The 27,490-nt window shown below is 29.1% G+C and overlaps 2 protein-coding genes across 2 annotated transcripts; both read right to left on the reverse strand.

Moving 5' to 3' along the window:
- On the reverse strand, positions 1-5,018 carry LOC111312128 (uncharacterized). Its single transcript, XM_022912154.2, has 8 exons — positions 3,988-5,018; positions 3,764-3,896; positions 3,321-3,536; positions 2,867-3,022; positions 2,373-2,625; positions 1,265-1,665; positions 641-757; positions 1-538 (listed from the first exon to the last, which is right to left on the reverse strand). Exons 1-8 carry the CDS (start codon positions 4,998-5,000, stop codon positions 203-205), a joined length of 2,625 nt encoding a protein of 874 aa, XP_022767889.2. The 5' UTR covers positions 5,001-5,018; the 3' UTR covers positions 1-202.
- Positions 5,019-21,511: 16,493 nt separating this feature from the next.
- On the reverse strand, positions 21,512-25,909 carry LOC111312129 (pentatricopeptide repeat-containing protein At1g80270, mitochondrial-like). The gene is made up of 3 exons (XM_022912156.2): positions 25,765-25,909; positions 24,433-25,033; positions 21,512-22,946 (listed from the first exon to the last, which is right to left on the reverse strand). The coding sequence occupies exons 1-3, from the start codon at positions 25,797-25,799 to the stop codon at positions 21,699-21,701; spliced, it is 1,884 nt and encodes a 627-aa protein (XP_022767891.2). The 5' UTR covers positions 25,800-25,909; the 3' UTR covers positions 21,512-21,698.
- Between the last annotated feature and the right edge of the window lie 1,581 nt (positions 25,910-27,490).

Below are 27,490 nucleotides of genomic sequence, written 5' to 3' on the forward strand. Positions count from 1 at the left end.
TTTTCAGCAAAGAATATATTGAGACTTCTTTTTCAAAAGTTTTTGTAAATTAATACAATTTTTTGGAGGTTGAAAATTTTTAATTTCACGTGTTTAAGCATATGATTATAGAAAGCCCTTAATTTGGAACCAAAGAAAAAAAAAATTAGCAAAGTAAAAAACATACATTTAACATTGGCTTCTTTGAGAATATATATTTTCCTTAAAGAATGTCAAGATTTCTTAGGTTTTTCAGAAACGTTTCTCCAACTGTAGAGCCAACCTTAACAAATACAGCAGGATGACCAATTGGAGCTTCAATCCAAGCTTCAGAACCTTGTTCTTGGTATTGCTTTCCTGTCCAGATATGTTGCCAAGTGCAAGTTTCTCCTACTGGGAAATAAGCTTTGACATTCTTCTTCCTCTTGTCAAGGACAGGAACCACTAGTATCTCACTGCCCACCAGGAACTGCTGGTAACTCAAGCTTTGAACCTGCTCATCATCTGGGTAGTGAAGAAATAGGTGACGGCAGACGGGTAAGCCCCTTTCAGCAGCTTCCTATTTTGTGCACATCCATACAAGGTGAGAGTAAGAGGCTTGTCAGTTCATTAAACATGTTGATTGAGTTATTACTGCATAACTTCATATTTCCAGCATTACCTTTACAAGTTGGACTCTATAAAACTTCCAAGCTTTGTACACTTTAGCAAATAATGCAAATTGTGATAGGGTTCTGTCATTGGAGTAAAATTGGCTGTTGCACAAAGGCTTGTTTCCCTGCCAGAAGAAAATATTGATTTCAGTTACTCACAAGATCATATCAGACAACCAGTTATTGGTTATCTTTAGGTAAAAAATTCAAATATTTTGCTAAAAATCTGGAGAATTTTTTCTTGTTATGACTAACTAGTTTGCTTATTTAACACAACTCAAAAATAAATATCTTATGGCTTATATTTCATGCACTTGGTAACCTCTAAAACTCACTTGACTATGCTTAAACCTACGTGTCATATTTTGATAAAGCTCCTCAATATGTTAGCGATACAGATATAAAGATGATGTATTTATCATTAAAACTTTTCTAACCGAATTAAATAGTCTTGAACAAAGTTAGAGCAATAACTTGTGTTGCAGGTAAATAATTAAAAGTTCAGCTATGGACCTTTATAGATTTTATAAGGAGTGTGCTAATTTATTTTTAACTAAACAAAATTGAGGATAGGACATTGACAATGAATGTTTATTTGTTTGGGTAATTCAGGATGCACGTTTTGGACTTACCTCATGAGTCCGGAAAACTACGGTGAATGCATTTAGCTCCATCCATCTCAAAAGCAACTCTTCACTTCGATGGTACTTAAGAAAAGGTAAGTTAATGGCACAGTAGCCTCCAATATCACTGTGGTTAAAAGCATACCCGGAAAGTCCACTGCTCAATAGGCCAACGACAGAACTCTTTATCCCATCATTAGCTTGCCAGCTTACCATTTGGTCCCCTTCCCAAAACATCATCCCCCATCTAGGACTATCCCTGAAACCAGCCCTCATGAAGAAGACTAAGCCCTCTTGTGGGTCTTCTCTCTCCTTTCCCACACGGTTATTTTTCCATTCTTCAACAAATTCTCGATTTATTTGAGCCCATAATTCTGGGTATCTGTTATGGGCAGAAATAGGATCTTCACCTGAAACGATGAGTATATACTTATTGATGTAGTTCAACAAGAAAAGAGTGAGAAAAAAAGGAGAGGGGGTTAAGAAAGAGGATAATGATTATCATGTAAACATCTGATATGCCAAGGAGATTATGCTACGGTCTCCTGCCAATGAACTTTCTACATTACTGCACTTTGCAAGGAAGGATGCAAATGATTTGAGGATGTTTGATCACAGAATGATTATGACCTTCTTTGCAAAAGGACTATTTACTGCTTTTTATTATACTTGAAAGTCTACTTACTAGGGTGATAAATTTAGAAAATGTAAAGTCAAAAGATCGAGGCACTTCTGGAAGACACCATGGTAACTGATAGCCAATTGAACTCTCGAAATATTGTAGTTTAGTTTTTAGATTACAATCTAGTTTGGAGATGATTGAGACCATTGCCACCAAACATGACAGAACATAGAGATGTGTATTGGTATATGCATAGCTTATTTTGTAATTGTGGGCTTTAGAGCAACTGGATAATTTTAGAAAGTTGTAACAACTGCCTTTGAAACTTGAGAATTATATACCAATAAACAACTTCAAATTCTCATCATTACTAAGCTCATGTTCCTGGATAACCACAAAGGAAACTACAATGGGAGAGAGCCAAGAGAAGAAGCAATCTCTTTGGATCACCTTGATCCGATGAAGAGTAGTTCAAAAGCAGTTAAGATTTCAAACCTGAATAGAGCACAGCATCCACTGGCAGGCCTTCACCAAAATCAGCCATCCATCCTCTGACTCCATCATTCACCATTTCTTGTAAAATCTGCTTGAACCAACTTGCAGTAAGTGGGTGTGTCAAGTCCAACATTCCCACATCAAACGCTGTATTTGGAACCATGTATGGTTCTCCTTGCTTATCTTTCACCAAGATGCCCAGCTCCTTTGCTTCCTCAAAGAGATTTCTCTTCTTGTTTGGCTTCTCATCCATCTATAAAGAAAGTTGAAGTCTCAAATAAGGTTGCAAGCTTGCATCTGTTATCAAACTATAGTGAGTGCTTCGTTAAAAATATTTGGAAATGCTATGCTCAATATGAAAAACCTTTGGTCAATTCTAAGGATAAATAATTGCAGCACTCTGTATTGGTAGACTAGTGTGCATATTTAACTTGGTGATTGCAATGGTTCTATCGAAATACAGAAAAGAAGAATCGGCATAGGAAGAAAAGTACCAGTGCCAAACAAGGATTGCAGTATGTCATCACTTTGATGTAGTGTGTGCTAAGATCTTTAACCAGCTCTTGCCATCCTGGATACCTTGTTGTGTCCAGTTCCCAATTCCACCATAACTGTGACCCAATAAATGTTTCCCTTTGCCCTACCCAGTCCTACAGAATAATAGCTACAAATCAAACTGACAGAAAACTTGCATTTACAGTTCTTATGTGATTGTGTTTCTTTGAGCAGAGTAAAATTTTCTTTTGAAATCATCTCATACTGGCAGATGAATCACATAATGCTGTTCCAACTCCTCAAAATTATCCACAAAACAAGAAAAACTGTACTATCAGAAAACAGGAAATAACACAAAATTTACTCAGGTGTCGAGAATTTTAATATTTGCTGAAACAAGAAGAGAATCTTGTGGACTTCAGTCAGTTTCGGTATTGAACAAAGGCAAGTTACCTGCAACCAAAATGCAGCAATGGGAACCTTGTAACTTGTCAATTTATCCCAAACAGAAAGCACCGTTTGTGTGCCCCCCTGCATGCCAACCACTGCTCCAGATATGATCCATTCAGGGAGCTCAGGAGGCCTCCCAATGGCCTCTGTGAAGTGTTCAATGATTTCCAAAGGCGAATTTCCATCAAGTATCCTCCCTTGAACTGTATTTCCATGTATCTGCAATCTCCAGCATACAGAAAATAGGAAACTGCAAGTTTTAGATCCGAAGGAGCCTCAAACAACCCAATTTCATAACAGCTTTATAACATTCATAAGTATCAAGTACACATATGATTGAGAGGATTGCAACCAATTATTCTAGAATATAAAGACATGCTAGTTCAACAATTTGCATTGTTTTAAATCAGAAATTCAATTTTAGGACAACCTTTATTGAAAAATACCTGTACTTGGACCCTATCATGTTGTGTCAAATCAAATATAGAATAGTTGTATCCTTCCAGGTAAAGAGACCTCATCTTGGATGTCATATAGAATGGTGAAGGAGCATATGTAGTACTCCAGTCTCCCCCAGCTCTAAAACAAAAGAAATTCTTTTTGAGATCAAAGCCATCAAATTAGTGCTTAAATGATTAATGGCTAAGCAATTTTAATTTTTAACTCTTACCTGTAGCTAACCAAGTTAGCAGCAAAAGTAACAGGCTGGTCTCCTCTTCCAATGCCTTGTTCTTGGACAAAAATGGGTACCCTTTTACCCTTAAAATCCATGTGAGAAAATTGCTCTCCGAAACCAAAAAATCTCTCATTTTCTTCACTTGCGTAGGTAAAACAAACCCTGTTGAATTCTGCGGTAGGTTCTGCAATATTCAATTCTCCTAGTTCCTCCTCTGATGAAGAAGCTGTGACCAACCCTTTTGTCCTTGTAAAGAACCAGCACCATCCCAGCTTCCGTTTTCGATACCACTTTAGTTTCCTCCTCAAACGCCGGCACCTTCCTGAGGCTGCGGGAGGTGAAGCTTTGTGGTGATAAAGCTGAAAATTCGGCTGTCCAATTTTGACTTGGAATCCAATTTGGTTACTGTTCTTTTGATCAAACAAGACCCAATACCTTGCTGAAGCACAAGGCCCCTTTGTCTCAAATTTTATATCCTTATAAATGCCTGAACTTTGAAGCCTCTTCTTTTTCCTTTTGCTGAAAATGTGTCCTGCTATAGCCAAAACAGGGGACTCTGCAAAGTTGGAATTTGTTTTGATATGGTCCAATTCCAGATAATCAGGTAGAAAGTCATATTCTTTATCATCAAATTGATTGATCAAAACTATATCTTCAATAGTTTGGTTATCACAAACGAGGTGAACATCTCTGTCTTTGACAACAAAAGATCCCCTGCTTTCTTCCACCTCTGTCTCAGCCAGGGCTGCAGATATAAATGCCTGTCCAGGGATGGTGGACCATAATGACTTTGAAGGTTGAGATTGGCGAGAAATAGAGAGATACCCACCATGTCGGCTGCTCCAAAGAAGCTGAAAATCCTTTCCAACTTGGAAAATTTGGTAGGGAGGCAGTGTTTGGGAATCGATAAAGAGATTACCTTGAATGAGGGGGAGGGATTTTGGGGTGGAAGGGAAGGGGTTGTTGAGATGTTTGTGGTGATTTTTTGTGATCTTGAGGGTTGACATGTTGAGAGTTGGGGAGTTGATTGTGCATGGAGTCTCATTTAATTTATAGATTTAAATTTAGAATATAAATGATAGAGAAATTGTTTATCTATGTCAAGTATTAGAAAATTTTGGAAACAAAATTTAAATATAAATATTAATATGAAAAAAAATGCATCAATTAAAATCATTTGGAAAAAGATTAAACTAAATAAAATTTAAACACTCTAATCATATTATAAAAATGAAATAAGTTTGAAATTATAGATTTTTACTTACCTTATACTCACAAATAGTTTAAGAATCGAATTTAGATTTTAGAAATAAAATATTTAATATTTACCAGTCCAACCAATATGGTTGTCAAAATTATTTATATAACAATATTTTTATCTTTAACTTAGAAATTATAGTGGCATCTTTATAGAGAGAGAGAGAGAGAGAGAGAGAGAGAGAGAGAGAGAAATCCTTTGCTTATAACATTAGTTGTTGTGATCTACATGGATGAGAATTGAAAAAAATAATCTTTGATTTTTTTAATGTGGTAGCACCGTCGTTGGCTTCCTTCAAATGCATCAAATTGTTGTGGATGAAGTTATTTTTCTTTTCCATTCTAAAACTTTCTATTTTCATTTTTTTTTTTTACATTTTTTTCCTTTCTTTTATTTAATACTTTTGGCACATAGCCGGTTCAACTATTCCATCCGGCTATATTAGCTATACTTGATGAACTTTAAAAATTCACAAACCTTCCTTTCTGTTACTAATTTTTTTGTGTTCTACTGTTCGAGATGTTGTTTTCTCTTTTGCTCTTCGTGTGAGGAATTTTCAACGCCCGTCTTTTCTATTGCTTGTATTTTCTACACTTTTTCCAACAAATCTGATGTATAGCATTGCCCCTTGATCGTAATTCCCTCTATGCCTGTAATATAATCAAAGCTACTATATTTTGTTACAAAAAACCATGATTATTTTTGTGATAATTTCTATTGTTTTGAGGACATAGTTGTAATTTTTTAAAGTCATAAGGTTGACTATGAAATTAATGCAATATCAAATTAATCCAAATGATAATATTGAGAGACATATCATCAAAGTCAATGATACAATCCAAAAATTGATCCAATGTGCTTGCATGTACATTATGAATGACTAAATCGAATATAAAATGCTGAAAGATATATTTTTAACTCATAGACAAAAGAATCTCTTTTAAGATATTAGTATGTATTTGAGTGACCCTAAGTATAAAATATTAATTAAATATTTTGTGAAAGAATATGTAAGAATGAGGGCAAAAAAAAGTGTAACCCTCTCAATTTCTCTAAGTCTTTGTAATGGAAAATACTAAATTCTTGAACTTTTATGGATGGATAATGTGAATATAGAACTATCAAAGGAGTTTTTGAAATTCATCCATGTTCTTAGACAAATCATTCGTAAATAATTAAAAACATGTTTAATTAATATTTAGTATATATATATATATATATATATATACATATATTATGAACATTGTAAACATCTATCTGTGTCTAAGGTCGATTTTTATCATTACTTTTTTATTAGTATTATTTGTTATTATTAATACTATAGTATAGTATGCTCTTATTATTATTATTATTATTATTATTATACTACTATAGTATTATATTATTATTATGGTTATTATTATTATTATTATTTATTTCCTTTTGATTTTTTTTCTTAACTGGCGACCAATGAAACTGAAATTGAGAATTGAATTTGGTTAAAAGGCCAATCAGAACTAAATCACATTACTTTGGGATTTAATCTAGAAAAGAACCTAGACTTAAAATCAGGTTAAGACAGAATTCAATTGCAGGATTTAAGCCTGGATTGATTCTGCCTGTTTCTTAAAAATCCTCTTAAGGGTGCCTATAAATTGAACTAAGAATCAAAAGAACAGATAAGGATTAATTGGAGGGTGGAAGGAAAACTTTGAAAAATTTTTAAGGGTGAGTTTCGATACTAGGGATTTTTGGTTCTTGAATTTTTTTGATTGGGATTTTTAGAGTTTGATTTGAAGTTTTTAGGCTTGGATTTAGGTTTCTAGGGTTGGAATTAGGATTTTGGAGAATTCTGGGAGTAATCTGGGCAAATTTGGGAGAAATCTAAAAAAGTTTGGAAATTTTGAGTTTTTTTTTTTATAGAAAACATGAATTTTCCAATGAATGTTTGAATTTTTCGATGAATTTTTTGGTGTGATATGAAATTTTCAATGAGTTTTCTGACAGAATATGAATTTTCGATGAGATCTCGATTGGATTTTAGAGAGAAATTAGAGCTTTTGGAAGTTAGAGAGAGAAAGAACTCAAGTATTATAAGGAAAAAGGCTGAGGATTACCTTTTACACCAAAATGACAGCGTTTTAAAAGCCCTTGACCCGTGTGCCTATTCGGCGACCCGCGTTTCGACCCACACACTGACTCGACCTGGATCGCAAGGTTTTCTTTTTTTATTTTTTTTTTATTTTTATTTTTTGATTTTATTTTATTTTATATTTTTAGCTCATCTTATTTTTAGTTTTTTTAATTATTTTTTAGTTTTAAATTTTTGAAAAATTTTATTATTCTGTAAAAATTGTTTCTGTTTTTTTTTAAATTATATAAATAAAAAATCTTTTCAGTAAAAAAAATCTTTTCAAATAAGTTTTTAAAATAAAATAAAATAAACAGAAAAAATATTTTTTTAAGTTTTTTTAAAAATATTTATAAAAACAAAAAAAAATCCTTTCAATAAATAAAAAAAAAAATCTTTTTCAAATAAAAATCTTTACAAAATAAATTCATGAATCATACCAAACTATTGAAGAATTTTCATGGATTTAAATTTTATGGAATCCACCAAACTATTGAAAAATTTTATAAAATCAATTTTCAACAAAAAAAATTAAAAAAAAATGTTTTCATCCTCCAAACGATTGGAGAATTGCTTTCTAAATTAAGTCTTATCAAATTATTGGGAGACTTAATGAGATTCTCAAAATTTTTACAAACTTTTTCCAAATAAAATCTCACCAAGTTATTAGGACATTTGTCTCAAAATAAGTCCTACCAAATTATTAGAAGACTTTATTAATTTTTTAAAAATAAAGTAAATAAATAAATCCAACGACTGAGCCTTTTCAGAGTAAGACACTAGTCCCTATGAATATTTTTAAGGTGAGAGAATTATCTTAAATTACTACCAAACTATTGGGACAATTTTAAGACTAATATTCAATATTAAATATTTTGGTAAATTACCAACATGTTTAAGACTTGAATAATTTGAAATCAAACGGTACCATCTTTTAGATAGGCACTGTAGAGGTGCTATAACAATTTTTATATGTAATCGTACTCTCAAACTTAAAATTTGGTTCTACATATCAGAATCTATATCAAGTGGTCAATCACACCCAAGTAAAAAAGATTAGTGGTGACTCCTCTAATCCATGTCTAGCGAAAGGTCTACGAATCTGTATGTTATGACAAATATGTTTATGAATTTGAATTATACTTTGTATGACTTGTTTATGTGAAATCAATATATGCTATTAATTAAATGTTAGTAACTTTATGGTTAGTGAGGGTTCTAAGATAATTGATTTGTTCTATTTTAGAATAACTGATTTTGCATAGTAAAATAAATTAATGATGATCAAACACATTAAAAATGAAACTTGATTGTAAACATAATGGCCTTTTGGTTTCATCTTTATGTGAATGATTGTTATTGTTTTATTTTTGACATTGTAGCAAAATGGGAAGTGTGTAATATTAGCATTAATTAGTGCATGTCTTCCAATTGTAAAATTATTCTTTGAAATGCCTTCTACTTCTAAGAATATTATTGCTAAGTTAAAAAAGTGTGAGAAGTTGAATGGAAAAATTATGAAATTTGAAGTATGAAAATCCAGTATTTACTCGAAGAACAAAAAATTCTTGATGTTTCAAACAATGTCCTTCATGAGCCAGAATAAGGGAATATGTCCCATCATAAGAAAGATCGAAAGGCTTATAAGATTTGAAAAAAAAAAGTCCACTACACACATTACGTTGTTTAACAGTTGGAGAATAATATTATACGCGAGTTCCAATCTCATGGAATAGCTAAAATGATGTAAAGTGTCCTAAAAGCAAAGTTTAGTGTAACTCGATTACCAAATTGAGGTAACTTATTATCAAGTTTAACACTTACAAAAAGTGACCTAATCATAATATGTTATAGCATATGAAGGAGATTTCAAACATGATAAACGAGCTAAAGGCGGTTGAGCACACTCTAACAAATGAATAACAGGTTCAAGCTATCATCCATTCTTTGCCATAAGTTAGGAGCACATAGAGGCACACCTTACCCACAATGAGAGTATAAGAACTCTCGATGATGTTTCATGTAATTTTCAATTGAAGAAAGATTGAATGGAAGCATTTAAGCCCAGTGCTAATGCTTATACATCATCTAGTTCAAAAAAGTTTTAGGCTTCAAGGGTATTCCATATGGTGGGAATAAGGAGAAAGCTCTTAAGAGGTTAAAGAGTGGCTAAAGTGGCAAATGATAGGATCCCAAGGCTTATCCTAACAAAAACAAACTGAAAGTCAAGTGTTTTAACTGTGGCAAAATGAGTCACTTTATTCTTGAATGCAGTGAGTCAAAGAAGGTATGAACCTTTAAAGTATTTTTACTTAATGTTGAAAGTACTATGTTTGTTTATAATAATGTTTTGATGACTAAATCAGATTCTTTAAAGAATGTAAACTCAAGGGCCACAACCCTTGTAGCACGAGATAAGAATGCATTCATGGATTTTCTTTAGATTTCACATGGAAAAAAGTGAATTTATTTAGGAAACAATACGTGGATTGAAAAAGAAAAATTGGCACCTGCAAGCTATCCATATGAGGTGAAAAGAACCTTATCTTAAATGATAATTTTTTTCTCCTGATATTTGATGAAATTTGATTTTTGTTATTGTTCTTCTTAGTCTAGGATTTGTTTTGAATTTCAACAATATCGATTTGAGTTTGTATTTAGATACAACTTATTATGGATTTGAATATTTATCATATTGTTTTATTATATTGATATTATTCCATACAATAATCTAAGCTTTTCCTTTATGATGGATTCTAATGGGAATATTGATGTAAATATTTCATATCATAAAATTGGCCATATAGATAAAAAAAGAATGGATAAATTAGCAAAATAGGGATTACTAGAACTAAAGTTCCATTACAATTGATATATTCTAACATTTTGGCTCGATGAATGTAAGGTCACGAAAATGATGTCAATATTTCATCACATTCATTAATGCTTTTACACGCATCGAATTCATTTATTTAATTTCTCACAAGTCTGAAGCATTAGAGTGCTTTAGAAAATATGTGACCTTGGTAGAAAATTAATTAGATAAAAATGCTAAGGCATTAAAAACAAACCTAGAACGTGAGTATTTATCCGATTAGTTCAGACAATTATGTGATGAAAAAGATATTAATAGATAATTTACCATTCCAAGGACTCTATAACAAAATGGTGTTAGAGAGAAATAATATAGCTATTCTAAAAATGGTGAAGTCTATAATGCCTAAGCAAATTTGCTAATCACTTTTTGCGGTGATGCATTATTAATTGCTGCCTATATACTTAATAGAATACTATCCAAGTCAGTTATGTCCACCCTTATGAATTATGGACTAAGAGAAACATGTTCTTAATAATTTAAGAATTTGAAGTTATGCTACCTATTTACATTAGACCACTTATCCACATGGCATGTTAGGTCCTAGAGATTAAAAAGGTATATTTATAAGATACTCTGAGAATTCAAAGGGATATGTGTTCATAGGTGAATAGTTAAGTGAGAGTGTAACTGAATTTGAATCTCGATAGATCATTTTTCTAGAAAATAAATTTTCAAAAAAATGTCAGATAAATTAGAAAAGATCTCTTTATGAGATTGAAGAAGTAATTGCTTTGTTAGTTCTAAATCAATTAATACATGTTCTTAATAAAAAACTAACAGTATTTTATTTAAGTGGAAGCATGACTAAAGACGATGAATTTGGTGAATTAGTTTCTTAAGAATCACAAGTTAGCAAAGTAATCATAGAAATATTCCTCGATGTCATTTTGACATAAAAGAAAAGTGTTCTTGATTACCTAACAAGATCAAGCAAAGCTAAGAAATATGAAAGAAGCTATTTCATCTTCCATAAAAAAAGGGATGAAAATAATGTCTAAAGAAATAGAGTTTATCAAACCGTATATGGGAATTGGTTGATTTTTATAAAGAACATAAAGTAATTGGGAACAAATAAGTTTTTATGATTAAGCATAAATCAAATAGGATAATTGAAATATATACAAGAAAGAATTGATTATGAAGAGATTTTTTCATCGGTTGTGAGATTTACATCGATACATTTAATTATAGCCATTGTAACCATTTTAGGTTTAAAGTTACATTAAATGGATATGAAAATTGGCTTTTTAAATGAAGGATTGAAAGAAAAAATCTATATGGAACAGTTTATAGGTTTCATTGACAAAGGTCTAGAGCACAAAATATGCAGTTTTTTAAAATTAATTTATTGTCTTAAACAATCTTTCAAACAATGGTATATTAGATTTCATCAAACAATAATTTCATATAATTTTATCATAATTGATAAAGACCATTGTTTGTATGTCAAAAAAGACAAAGATAAATTTGTGATATTATAACTTTATTGGATAACATACTATTGGCTAACAATGATAATGAGTATATCACTAAGGTGAAAAATTGATTGTCCTCAAATTTTAAAATGAAGGACATAGGTGAAACGACTTATATACTTGGTGTAAAAATCATAAGAGATTATTCCAAGAAGTTGTGAGCTCTATCAAAAGAGCAATACATTAAAAAAAATTTTAGAACGATTTAATATACAATATTGTAAGTCGATAATGTGTCTTAGCTAGAAAATGTGTCTTAAGCAAAAGATGAAGGCCTTAGCCAGGGAATGTGTCTTAAGACTACACAAGAAAAAGAACAAATGACAACGGTTCCTTACTCTAGTGCTATTGAAAGCCTCATGTATGCTATGATGTACGCAAGGCTAGACATTTGTTATGTCGTGGGCATGGTAAACAGATATCAGTCTAACCTAAGTCAACCCTATTGAAAAGCAGTTAAAAAGATATTGAAATATCTAAAAGGCATTGTGAATTATTCATTGTGCTATTAAGAATGTAATTTACATTTAGTTAGCTATGTAGATGTCAATTAGGGAAAAGATTTAGATGAAAGAAAATTCACCTTCGACTATATTTTCTTACTAAATAGTGAGGCAGTTTCGTGGAATAGTAAGAAACATGGTTGCATAGCATTATCTATAATGCAAGCTGAATTTGTAACATTTTTAACGATAATGCAATAGCTTGTTTAGCTTAAGAGATTCTTAAATCATTTGGGATTTAAAAAAAATAAGTCTAACTCAGTGTTAGTAAATCACGATAGTCAATCTACAATCGTATTCATAAAGGATTTCAAATATCATTATAAAATTAAAAATATAGATACCAAATATAACAATGCGTAAGACATGGTTGCACAAAAAAAGTCAACATATAGTACATTTTTATGCATAAAATGATTGCAAATCCATTTATTAAGCCTATATGTGTTTAATAACCACATGAGATCATTAGGGTTATGTAGATGTTGATGTACATATACTAATTAAACAATTATATTTGAACAATGTATGACATTTTTCCATTTGAATTGACTTATATTGAATACAATTATGTTATTTTAGTTTAGTACTTTATTTTGTGTTGCATGCATACATGTATATGTATATATACATATAAGATATGATTTGCAAGGTATGTTGGACAAATAATTAGCCTTTTCACACAAACAATTGCCTCAATAGCTTAGTATTATAAAGATGAGATTAGTTTAAAGTTATGTATCAATAGTTCAAACTTAAATTGGAATCGCCTTGATAAGGGATTAAGATGAGCTCACTTTATATTAAGATTTATATCCGAAAGTGAATAAACCCATAATTCATTTTGTCGACTTAATACGTCAAGTGGAAGTTTTATTGATTATGTGAAATCAAGTAAAGTTGTGAACTTAAGTTTTATATTGGGAGTATCTGAACTATTACTTGTATTATTAGTATATAAATGATGAAAGACATTTGCTCTCTAAAAAATGAAAAAAATACCGTTGCATATATTTTATATCACGTATGCATTGTTCGACCAACAATGGTAATAGAAGTATAGATCTATACTTCTTATTGTGTGAGACCCTTGAGATTAGAGGATCTCATATTTAGTACTTTTAGGGACTTTTGACTTTTTAAAGTTTCAATTTAATGTTAGCTACCTTGAAATGTTGCCAATGGTTATGGATGAATCGATCTAATGGGACATATATGGATAGTAGTTGAATTGAAATGGAAACATTCTAAAAAAAAGAAATATAATTCTAGTGTTACTTTTAGTTGTATACACAAGTTGATCAATTATGTTTGAAACGTCGAACAAAATTGTGAATACATAAGCATATCATGTAATATGATAAAAAAAAGAGATTGTAAAGAACTTAAAATGTGATTGAATACATCTAGGGTATTGCATACTTATTTTACTTGTACATAAAAGTTATTATACATACCTAACAGTTGAATAAGTAACAGGATATGATTATAAACTACTATATGCACTTAACAATCGTATAACAATTGAGCTATCAAAATATGCTGGTCACATGACTTATTTTCTTGTATGAACTCGATGCAAAGAATAGAAAAATATTTTTGAGATCATGAAAGTTTGGGGTCGAGTTTGCTTATAATGGGTGACTTGAACACCCTAAGTAAATTGGCAACTAGCATAAGGCATTTCTTTGCCTAGGATTGAATTGCCTTTAGGCAATTATGCATGGAACTTAAACCATGCAACTGCCACCCTTTATCTCTACACATCATATAGAATTCGGCCATTTAAACAAAAATATTACCAAAGAGAAAAGTTTTTTACAAGAAAAAGAAAAACGCAAGAAAAAAAATGAAAGAGAAAGAGAGATTGACAGTCTGCGACTTTCAAAAGGAATTTTTTATTCAATGTGTTAAAAGATTTATGCTATGAAACAAACAACTTCTGTACTGCAATCTTGTTCAACGACTAATAATTCAACTTAGGCTTTTGTTTTCATTTATGCTAAACATATAAACATATACAATTATATTTGTATATATTGTACTTGAGTTTATCTTTCACTTTATTATAACATTCACTGATTCTTTCAATTTCTTCATAAAATTATATTTCCCCTATACTCATTTTTTTACACTTTATTATACTGAATCAACCTTTAGCCTTTAGATCTTTTATCTTATACCCTACATGATTTTTGCCTTGACCATTACCTCAAATACCATTTCCAGTAATGTTTTAACTTCTTCCGTTATTCTTTTGTCCCAACATGCCTTCCCTTTTAGGATGGCATTCACCTTTGCTGCAATATGATTAGGCAATGGATTTCCAATGACATTCAATTGTTTTTCTTTTCAAATTATATTGCTTTAGCTTTAATGAGGTCACAAACTTTGTATTTAAATGCAATACAATTTTCAAATGAGTAGCCTTAAATTCCAACATGGTTAGTAATCGCAACAGACATTTGCATCATACCATTTTAAATAATAAAGCTTTAAGGGTTGCAGATAAATCGGTGCAACAAGGTGATTTTATACAAGTTAAGGAAACTATTTATTATATGATATGGAGATTGAGTAAAAGTGTAAATGAACAGAACGTGAACAAACATTATTATGTTCGTGGTTCGTTTATTTATTTTTTAGGCTGTTCGTATTTTATTCGTATTCGGCAATAAATTTTTATATTATGTTCGAGCTTCGTTTAGATATTAATGTTCAAGTTCAGTTTAGATCGATTTGTTTAAGTTTAATGAACTTGAGCTCGGTTGTTTAGATATTAGAATGTTCAAACTCGATTAGAGATCGATTCATTCAAATTAAATGAATTCGTTTATGAATATTAAATAGACATATTCATAAACATATAAACGAACATAAATGAAAATAAACTAATAACTAAACAACTAATCTTGTAATCCAATAACTTGGGCTCTCAAGAGTGAAAAGGGCATAGATTGGTGAAAATGACATGTTTGTATATAAAATATTATGATTGTAAATTTCAATATATTTCTTTATTGAATTATATTATCCTTCTTCATGGATGTAAGCATTTTGTCAAAGCACATAAATTATGTGGTCTTTTATTCCATTTTACTATTTATCTCACATGTTATTTTTAATAATAAATTAAAATTTTAAAAAAATAAAAAATTTGAAAAACTATTAATGACTTGTACTTGATTCTATTTAATACGAAAAATAATGTTATACTTGACCCAACATGACTTAAGAAAGTTATAAACCATGTGTCATGATAGACCATGCCCTTAGTCTTCATGTACCATACCAATACGATTTGTTAAAAAATAATATTAAGTTGACATAACTCATTAAAACATAAACTAATATTTACACCTCTACAACTCATAATTAATAATGGGTACACATGTAAAAAGTGACATGTTAATATCATATGTAATATATCATTATGAGTTATATATTTTAATATTTTTGTTAAAAAATTTTTTATTTGAGCAATCACAAAAATATTTTATCTTAATTTGAACCAAATAAAACATTTAATTTTTAATTGAAAATCATCCCCAAAGTTAATATCATAAATTGAGTATATAGCTAAAATGATAGATACATTTATCATTAAATTTAAGTATTCATACGTAATGCAATTTTATCATTCAAAGTTAAACTCACTCTTTGCTTGTACGAAACTTGTAACAAACTTAAAACAAAGAAAATTATTAAATTATAAGAATTGTTAATTTTTCTTCTCACCAAAAATAATGAATAGAATGTAAAAATCTTTTTATTTAAAAAAGAGAAGGAAATTATGTGATTTGCCACAAGACGACCCCGATGGCAGCCTCTTCACCGTCCCTTCCCCTCCTTCTCTCTCTCTCTCTCTCCCTTTTTTTCTTCTCCACTTACCCGTATTCCCTTATCTTTTTTTTTTTTTCTTTATTTTGAATATTTTAAATTAAATTTCTAGATTTTTTTTAAAAAAATATTTTTTAACATTTTTATTTTTTTAAATTACATATTTAATTTTGAATTTTTAGAAATCATAAGTTTTGAATTTTTATATTTTTAATTTAAAAATTTTCAATTTTGTTTTAAAAAAATGTTATTATTTTATTATTTTTTCATGTTGTCGTGGCAATGAGGATGATTAAATAGTTGCCACGCATGTGACTTCGCACCTTATAATAGTGGGCGGCACACTGTTGGCTTGTAAAGCTATGTCATTATTTTTTTAATACTATTAGTTATTTGAGTAATTTATTTTATGAAATAAAAGTTTAAGTATTTAATTGATAATTTTTATTTTTTAAGGATCAAATTAAGAAAATTGATATAGTACAAGAGCTAAAAGTGTATTTAATCCTTTTTTAAAATGAGTATGAAAAAAAATGTTTTTGTTGTACTTTAAAATTTTAAATACATAAATTTTTTTAATTTTATTTTAATTCTTAAGTAATTTTCCTAATTGAGTTAGTAACATTTTACTCATAACATTAAATTAGCATATTATAAAACGTGTAGTTAATAAAAATAAATTTTTAAAGAAGAAAAGTCGGTATACAAATATAAAGAGAATTTATCTTTTACCTTTCTTTTGGATGTTGTAGAATAGGAATAATTATTATGCATATAGACAACATAATGGGCGACATTCATATTGTTAGGATTGACACGTGTAAAACAAGTGTACATGATAATCAAATTCAAGGAGTTTTTTTTTTCCAGGTACGAGTGACTTAAAATCTTTATTTTCTAAAAAGGAAAGTTTTCGATTAATTTTTTTAATAGAATACTTTCAGTCGATAGTGTCATGTTATATTTTTTAATATTTATTTTTCAAATACATTTTGTTTTAAAAAAATATAAGACGGCAATAATTAACTAAAATAAGATGATAGGAAATTTAAAACTTATTGGATGATAACTCAACAAATAGACCTATAATATAAAATATGACATAAAAATTATATAAAAAAATAAAAGTAATATAATTTAAAATTTTATCAAAAATCATATATAAATTTAATAAAATTAAAAATATATATAAAATATTTTTTATATTTACAAAAATTATCAATATTTTATATGATATAAATATAAAAATTATTAGATTTACGATTATACTTCATGCTGGACAACATCCTAAATCTTCTCTCAATTCATAATTGAAATTCAAAACTTCATCCTTGAAAGGAGAGAGATAAGATTTTATAAAATCATGTAGAATTCCTTGTTTCAACTCATTAATAATTAATCTTGTTACTGATATTTTAATCCTTTAAACACGAGTCAAGGCGAGTATGTGGGACACACGTGAATAATTTGTTTCAGCGAGGGCGAGCTTGAATCTTCCCATGATGCCTGTGATGATTCCTTGGATGGATGTGACCATGTTTATAGATGTTGTTTGTAGTAATGCATGTAGACTGCATACTGGAACACATTCATTCATTTTGTTCATCATATATACTTCCAATATTAAGTTGGCTAGCCTTTTTTTTTTTTTTGCCAAGTAACTAAGCTAGCTTTACTTGTCATGAATGTGGGCATATTTGCGTGCAAGATTTCATCAAACCAGAATTGGGTTTTGCTACTTATTGAAACTTGCAAGCTACCATATAGAAGCTTTGAAGTTTGCCAAAAATTTTGATTGCAACATTTCAGGTTTAGGCTTTTTGACTTGGCTGTCTTGCCTTCAGCAGGCAATCCAAATCTTGTTTGGATTTTTTTACTTGAGGATCATTCATGAGTTTGTAAAAGCAAATTTCAATCCGAATTCTTCACCATTTTGTTTTGTCAAAGCAAAGGGGGAGGCAAATACGAATGACTCACGCAACAGAAACAACATTTGAAGATTCAATAAAACTAGCACATTTCAAAATGGCAAGTGAATTTGATAGAACCTTGTCAAACTAAGATACTAGATAAATAGCATAATATAAGATTTCTACTTTTCTCTAACACGTAATTTCAATCAACCTATTTCCACCGACAATATGAAAATTCAATTTCTCATTTATCCACAGACTAGATTTCTAATTGTCAAGAATAATCTATGTGACTAGATGTGCAAGTTCTCTTTTTTCTTTTTTTTTTTTAACTCCCTTTTTTTAAATAAAAAAATAATTAATTTTTTTGGAATGCACTTGAATAATGTGCGATCCATAATCCCGTTTCCTTTGCTATCATGTGTTATTTTTTGAGTTTTACTTTTTTTATTCTTTACTTTTCTCTAAAATTACTTAATAAATACTTTTAAAAATTACAATGTTTTATAGTTTTTTTTTTAATTATTTTTTATGTTTGAAACTCACTTCTGTCAAACTTTTTTTGTTTTTCTTTTTTTAACTTTTTTACTAAATCCACTTGAGTATTAAATTTTAGCATCCATACACTAATATGAAATTAATCTCCTAAGAACTAATTATAATACCATTTTAATTATTTGACAATTAAATTAAATACATAAATTAATTGTAATGTCTCTCTTTCTATTATTAATTAAAATTACTATAATGTCCCTCTTAATATAATTACTAAAACACTCTGTTTACCATAATTGGCGAAAGTTACGATGTTGCCGCTACAATCATAATTATGAAAATACCCTCTATCATCATCGACAAAAATTATTATAATGTTATTTATATCATAACTACAAAAATAACCCTTCATATTATAATTAATCAAAATCACCATAATACCTTTTAACCATAATTATAAAAATATATCTTACTATAATAGTAAAAATACTCCTCAGATTATAATTGGCTAAAATTCTTATAATATCCTTTAATCATAATTATAAAAAAATCTTTTTTATCGCTTTATATAATATCTCTCCAACTATAATTATAAAAATACCTTTAATGTTATGCTTGGCCAAAATTATTTTAATACGTTTAAGCATAATTACGAAAATACGCTTTTGCTTGCTTTGTAATTAGGCATTAAATTTTAACTTCCAACAATAATATGAAATTAATCTCCTTAGAAATAATCATAATACCCTTTTAGTTACTTGATAAATGAATTACATGCATTCAAATTGATTGTAATGCCCCTCTTTTTATGACTATATAAAATTATTATAATGCCCCTTTTAACAAAATTACTAAAAGACACTTTTTCCCATAATTGATCAAAATTACCATAATATTCCTAAAAATATAATTATGAAAATACCTTCCTACCATCATTTGTCAAAATAACTATAATACCTTTCCTATTATAATTATATAAAAAAAAAAACTCATATTATAATTTAACAAAATTACTATAATACCCTCTATCAATAATTATGAAAATAACTTTCTTATTATAATTGACTAAAATTACTATAATACCTTATAACTATAATTACAAAAAAATCCCTTTTTAGTTATTTATATAATGCCTCTCTAACCTTAATTATGAAAATACCCTTCATATTATGATTAGCTAAAATTACTACAATGCCTTCTACATATAATTACAAAAATACCTTTTTGATTGCTTTTTAATTTTGTATTAAATTTGAACATCCATACAATAATATGAATTGATTTCATTAGAAATAATCATAATACCCTTTTCATACTTGACAATTGCATTACATACATCCATTGATTGTGATGCTACTCTTCAATGATTAACTAAAATTACTATAATTATTTTATTAATATAATTATTAAAATACTCCTCTTATCATAATTGACCAAAATTACTATAATATCGTACAATCATAATTATGAAAATGTCTTCCTATCATATTTACAAAAATAACATTTATTTATTAATTTGTCAAAATTACAATAATAATTTCTAACCATAATTATGAAAATATGCTTTTACAATAATTATGAAAATACCCTTAATCTTATAATTAGCTAAAGTTACTATGATATCCTCTAATCATAATTACAAAAATTGCTCTTTTGATTGCTTTTATATAATGCCTCTCTTATCATGATTTTGAAAATACCTCTCATATTATAATTGGTCAAAATTACTATAATAACTTCTAAGCATAATTACGAAATATCATTTTAATTGCTTTATAATTACACATTAAATTTTAACATTTATACAATAATATGAAATTAATCTCTTTAAAATTAATCATAAGGCCCTTTTAATTACATAATAATTGAATTATATGCATCCAAATTGATTGTAATGCCCTTCTTTCTATTGTTAACTAAAATGACTATAATACTCCTTTAAACATTTTTATTAAAATACCCATCATATCAAAATTGGTCAAAGTTTATATAGCATCCCTACTACTATAATTACAAAATGTCCTCTACCATAATTTACCAAAATTATTATAATGTCCTTATTATCATAATTATGAAAATACCTTTCATATTATAATTTGTCAAAATTGCTATAATACTCTCTTATCTGAATTATGAAAATACCCTTTTATTGCTTCATAATTACATATTAAATTTTAACATTCATACAATTATATGAAATTGATCTCTTTGAAAATTATCATAATACCTTTTTAATTGTTTGATAATTGAATGACTTATTCAAATCAATTATAATATCTCTGCTTCTATAATTAACTAAAATTATTATAATACCCCTCTTAACATAATTATTAAAATATATCTTTTACCATAATTAGCTAAAGTTAATATAATACTCTTGCAACTATAATTATAAAAATGCCCTCCTAGCATCATTAGGCAAAATTATTGTAATACCCTTCTTATCATATTAAAATTTTTGGTTTTTTTTCCTTAAAAAATTAAATTAAATAGGTAATGATATTAGTAAAATTTGATTCCATAGTAAATGGATTTGAATTTGATAATTGATCGATGTTAATAATAGTTAAATATTATATTAATAGATTGGATTGTCACAAATATATTATTAGATTTTGATTTAACTTATATAAAAATTTAAAGCACTCTCTCTTATTTAAAATAAAAACCGATACCTATCCAATTAAGATTAACACAATTTAAACATCTGTTTTTTAATATTTTTTTCAAAAGATTATATTTTTTTAAAAAAAATTAAAAACCAACACAATACTAAAAATATTATTTTTTTATTATTAAAAAAATATAATTTATATTATTTCAAAATAAAAGATTTATAACCTGGACCGGGTAGTTCTTCTAGTATTTTCGAAACTACCTATCCAAAACAGAAATTGGGCAGTCACTCTCTCATATCTTCCAAATCAAATATACATTGCAGCTACCCTTGAAGTGAACTCTTTAACTCCTGGAAAGGCTTACCAATGTTTTAGGAACTAACAACTAACAGCTACAACCATATATCAACTTCAGGGAAGAGAACACGTAAAAAAAGAAAACAACATATTTCTTAAAATTTCATATGAGAAACAGAGAGAACCGTTTGAAGTTTGAAAACACCGCAGAATGTCTAGAAGCAACAACCTATGTTTGACCCACATGAAACAGATAATAACTGTGCATAGAAATAGAGGGTGCCATTAAATGGATGCTAGAAGTAACCATTGAAATCCTTAGTCTAGCAAATCAGAGACAGCAGTCCTCCTGAATGCATCTACTTGAGCCAATTGTGTAGCTAAAGCTTTATTTGGGAATATATTATCTGCTCTCATTCTCTCCCTGATCCCATAAGCTGGAGCTTTGGCATTTATATACGCTTGGACCAGAGATTGGAACTGACGAAATCGAGCTGCATATCCAGCCTGTCTCATTCTATGGAGCATTTTTTCAGAATTATGGATATCTCCCCTCTTAGAATACTGATCCATAACAACCGTGAAAGAACTAAATAGGGGTTTAATTTGGTTCTGCTGGCATGCCTTCTGCAAGATCAAGTCAGCCTTTTCCACTTCTCCTGCTTCCACGTAAAGCTTCACAAGAGCATCCCAAGTCAATGGGCCAATCTGGAAGCCATTGTCAGCCATTTGCTTAACAAGATCCTTCCCTTTTTGCAGCATCTTATGGTTTGAGTATACCTTCAAGAGTGCAGCATAATACCTTGCACGAATCTTCTTTGATGTTTTTAACATCCTATCAAAAACTGCCTCTGCTTCTTCAATTTTACTTAACTTTCCCCAAGCTTCAATAGCAGCAAGATACTCTTCAAAGCGGGGATTTGATTCGCACACCTTCCAAATTCTTTCTACTTCATCAGCCTTTCCAAGATCTGCATATAGAGGAAGCAAAAACCGGCAAGCCCAACGATTCTCTTTTATGTTGTCCCCTTCCATCCCCTTTAAAACTTCCTGAGCTTTTTCCATAAGGCCCCCTGAAGCATAGTGCTTTGCCAGGATGGATTTTATATGGATGTCTGGTTTAATACCTTCAGCCTTCATTGTCTCAACAATTTGATCCATTCCGGTTATGTCATTAGATAAACCTTTTGTGTCAATTAAGATTTTATAAGTCAAGAGTGAAGGTTTGACATTTTCTTTCTCCATTAACAACAGCACATCAGCTATTTTTCTCTTGTCACGCCTTTTATAGAGGAGCAATAGCTGGTTGCAAGCAAATGAAGTAATTGGGAATTCTAGGTCCTTCATTTTGTTAAAGACCTCCTCTGCTTTCTTCAAATTGTCAGCAATAACACAGTTAGCCAGCATGGTTCCATAGATTACCTCTCCTCTGAAAGATTTTGGGACAGTCTGAATGTAGTATTCTGCCTTTTGAAGACCACGTGCTTTGGCAATCAAATCAAGGCGAGAAGCATAATCTCTCTCAATAAAGTCAAGCTGCTTCTTGGTCTCCAGCCACTCAGAGAGCTGCAAACAATCAAATTGTAAGCAAACAGATAGGAAAGAACAAAATGCAATTAAGTCAAACCTACAACTTCCTTAACCAAAGGCATACACAATAGAATATCATTTCAATTTATGCATTTAAAAAAATATCAACTAAACCAACAAAATGGAATAGGGCCAAAGGTGCCTAAAACGGGGTGTAGATGATATTCTAAGATTAGAGATATTTCATGAACTATCCTAGAAAATTCCATACCATTTATTCAGTAGACATTTTTGAGAGCACAAAAAATGCAGTGTAACAGTTAGAAGCCAGAGCAAGTTAAAGTAAGTTGCAACCAAATACTCTGCGAGCCTTCAGATAATAACAAGCAAAGTGCAAAACGGAAGAAAGACTTTTCTTATAAGAGGGTATACAACTGTCTCCTAACTAAAGGAAAAAGAAAAGTGAGCCAACCTCGACGGAAAATATTAAAAACAAAAAAAAAATAGAAAAGGAACAAATTTTCAGAACTTTTTTGGCGCCAAATTTGTGCACAGGATTGATAATGCACAAGCAAACAATGCATCCTGAATACATACACCAGAGCATCAATAAGGTAAAGGGAAGGGGGGAAAAAACAAAACCGAAGTTTCTATATACTCATGCGACATTGTATCAAAAAGAGAGGTAAATAAAGGTTACCAAATATTTATTTATTTTATATGAAATGAATTGTACTTGTGTTAAAACATTCAAACAAGAAGTTTTACACACATGTTACCGATATTAGTAAGTTCATGGCATCCAACACATATGTCAAGCAATTGCTTAGTGGATATACTTACAAAAGCCAATGATTGCTTCCGCATATATGAAATACCATCAGCACAAAGTTGATTATTTTTTTTTCAGCACAAATTTTGACAGAAAAATCATTTTGTATGCTTCACTATTTAACTTAATACCATGGAACTTTAAACAATCAAGTAATGTTTGCCTTTATGGTAACAAATAAGATACATAATTAGAAGAATAAAAAATAAAAGTTCTCTTCCTTTCTGTATTGAAGAAAAGGAAAACAGAGAAAATGAGAAAAAAAAAAACTATTTACTAGTTGCCCTTCAGTGGAATGAAAAGGGCAGTTCTATTTAGTACTTTCTGAAATATCTAAAGCCATTCCAACAAAATTAAAAATAGAGAACTTTAAAAATAAAACATTAGGAGGGAAAAGATCAAACAGATATGCCTAAATCATATTTAGGTATACCCTTTTGCACTTACAAAAAAAAAAAGAAAAAGAAAGAGTACGCTATATATGAAGTAACATAAAAAAGCTATACAATTTATTTAAATTTTTTTATAAAAAAGTTATTTAAATAATTTGCAATACAGAAAATTACAAGAACTCTAAAATCACATTGGGATCAAAGCCTATATGCAGAGAAGTTAATTTCCTACACAAGGTGACCACTGTTTACTGGAAAATAAATTCCCAAAAGAGATGCAATGGATAAGTCAAATCACCTGCAACGCCCTGTCATGCATTCGATGCTTGCGAAGACTGAGCATTGTTACTGCAATCACAGCTCTGCTAAGATCTTTTCCTTCCTCAAGCCACTTATCAAGAACCTTATGAATAGAAAGACCTGGAGCAGAGATAATAGCTTGGAATAGTTCTGATGCAGTCCTCCTTGTGGATGATTTTTTATGACTGACATCAGTCTCAGCCTCTGACAATTCCAGTTCATTTGAAGCAGTTCCTTCAACATCTTCTTCATCACCAGATGGTTCTCGATCAGAATCCAGTCCATCTTCGGTTTCATCCTGAGCATTACGATTTTCTTTGGTCTCAGCATTAGCAGCTGTTTCAAGTTCAGAGAAACCATCTTCCAAGTCATTTTCCTTCCCACTGCTTTCTGCACCAGCTTGGGAAGAAAGGCCACACCTCCCAACAGGGAAATTAGAGGAAGCATGTGTTGAATGGTAAAATCTCAATAAAGATAGACGTTTATCAGATATTGTTTGAGATGACTCGAAAATAATAGCCTTCTCTTCTATGTAGTTACTCCAAGTTTGTAATCTAGCAGAAGCAGCATAAGAAGCTCCAATGCTGATCCTTGTATCCCTGAAACCAGCCAAAAATTCATTGGCCACTATTTCAAACCAAAAAGCATGAAAAAAAAAAAGAAAAGAAACAGAAACATATTTTCTACGCAGTGAATTCAAAAGCTTAATGTAAAGTTCAAAGAAAAATGAGAAAGAGAATGACCATTGATGAAACTTTTTGTTGAGATTTCATAAATGGACAATTAAATAAAAGCACGACCCAATCAAAAATAGAAAAGACATCTATTTGGTTTCCATGGTATTTTAGGACTCATTATAATGACAGAAATGATATATATATATATATATATATATATATAAAAGGATTGTTATAATTGTTTGATACGTGTATGAACAAATTCAGAGTCTTAAACGGGTAACAAAAAAACTGAAGAAATTAGGGTGAACTCATCTCAATCATATCAATCAATTTTTAGCAAATTTCTAATACTCGAAAGTAAGCATTTTTCATGTCAGTAACACAGGCATTTTAGTTATGGAAGCAATTGTCAGGGAAGTAAGAACTGGGTTCACTTTTAAGTTAATTCATTTCTACCAAATAAAACAGACATATATATACATACAAGTCACAAAACCCAACATTTCTAATTCCCTTTCCTTCTTTTTCTACTTGCCGGTTTTCAAGCTAAACAACCATATAGAAGAAATGATCAGCTTATTAAACCCAAAAAAGGAAAAACAAGTATAATGCAGACAACATATATATACAAAATAGAAAGAGAAAGGTACTTGAGAGGATTAGGAACTCTGCGTAGTGCCCACATGTTGAAGCAGCAAAGAAGAAACAGTCTCTGTCTGCTTTAAACCCTAAAAACCCAAGGTCGAAGGAAATTATTGAATTAATCTTTTTCCGTGCGGTAAAAATAAAACAAGGTATTATTATTAGAACTTCCAATTGGGCTTTTAAAGGTCCAAGTAGTCATAGATTTTTAAGGGGCGAATAACTCCGGTTTCGAAATTTACCTTTTTACCATCCGTGGCCATTTAAATTCCATCATCAGTATTAAAAGAGTTTGACATATATTCGTATAGTAATAATTAATTCATTTTTAATGTATTTAATTCTATTTTACTAGAAATTTTTTTATTTTTTAATTAGAATTGGCCGTTCATGTATTTTTATTTTTTATGTTAAATTATATAAATATAAATATATTATATTATAATTTATATTGACACATTAAATACGAATTATATTTTTTAATTTTTATCAAATTTAAATATTACTTTTGTTAAAATTTTAAATCATATTTTTTTGTGTAATATTTTCATATTATATTATTATATCATATTTTAAATTACTATATTTATCATATCTTAATCCAATTAAAACCTCACATCCTATATCATTCCAAATCCAATAATTTATTAAACTTTTTTGTCAACCAATCGCTATTTGACAAAATGAAAATCAATTGAGTTGTCCTTCAATTGATAGTTATCTCCGCTTATGGATAATTTTTTATTATATATTATTAATTAATCTACATGTAAAAATCATATTATTACATTTCATAATATTCATGTAAAAACAGTATCAATTAATTATATATTATTTTAAAAAATATATAAATTATCTTTTATTCTTAATTAAAATTTATTATTTAAATTATTAAAAAAAATTTAAATTTTTTCAATACTTTTTTAAAATTCTAAGAAAATTTCTTCACCTCAAAATTATTTAAGAAACCAATTCATTTTCTTTAAAAGGCTCCATTATTGAATTAATTTAAAATTTTATAGAAAAAGTTTAATTTTATTTTTATTTTACCCACCTTTATTATTACTAAATATTTTACTAAAAATAAATAAAATATTTTTATTGAAATACTTTCAAAATCTTTCAAACACTTTTGGTAAAATTCTAAGAAAAACTATCATTTAGGAATTTTAAGCTTGTAATTTTCTTTTAATTTCATTATTGCAATGAATTTTATTTATTTCTAGTTTTTTTAATTTGGATGATACAAATAAATAAGTAAATAAATATAATTATAAAAAATTTTACAAATTTATTTGTCTAACACATTTTTTTAGTTTTTTTATGTTGTCAAATGATTAAAACATATTGCTAATATAAAATTTAAATATGTATGTAAATAAAAAATAATATAATATGTAATAAATAAATAAAACACAAAATAAAATAAAAATACCAAAATGAACAAAAATTGGTTGTCATGTGTCTAAAGCAAAGAAAAAAAAATACCAAAAGTTCTTTGCCCAAATAACCCTAGTCAATTTATTTAATATCTTAATTAAACCTTTAATCATTTTTATGTGTTACATTAAGTGTCTTTGAAATTAAGGAATATCACATTTGGAGATAACATTAATATCTTGTTATAAATGTCTTCAACATTATAAAAGAAAGCAAAAAAAAAAAAAAAAAAACTTGTTAAGGGGGCAAAAAGACTAACTATGGTCAAGATGAAAACTAAATGGAAGTCGTTGA

Source organism: Durio zibethinus, chromosome 1 (genome assembly GCF_047325235.1).
Source record: "Durio zibethinus cultivar Kanyao isolate XHJ-2024 chromosome 1, ASM4732523v1, whole genome shotgun sequence".
Classification (NCBI taxonomy): Eukaryota; Viridiplantae; Streptophyta; class Magnoliopsida; order Malvales; family Malvaceae; genus Durio; species Durio zibethinus.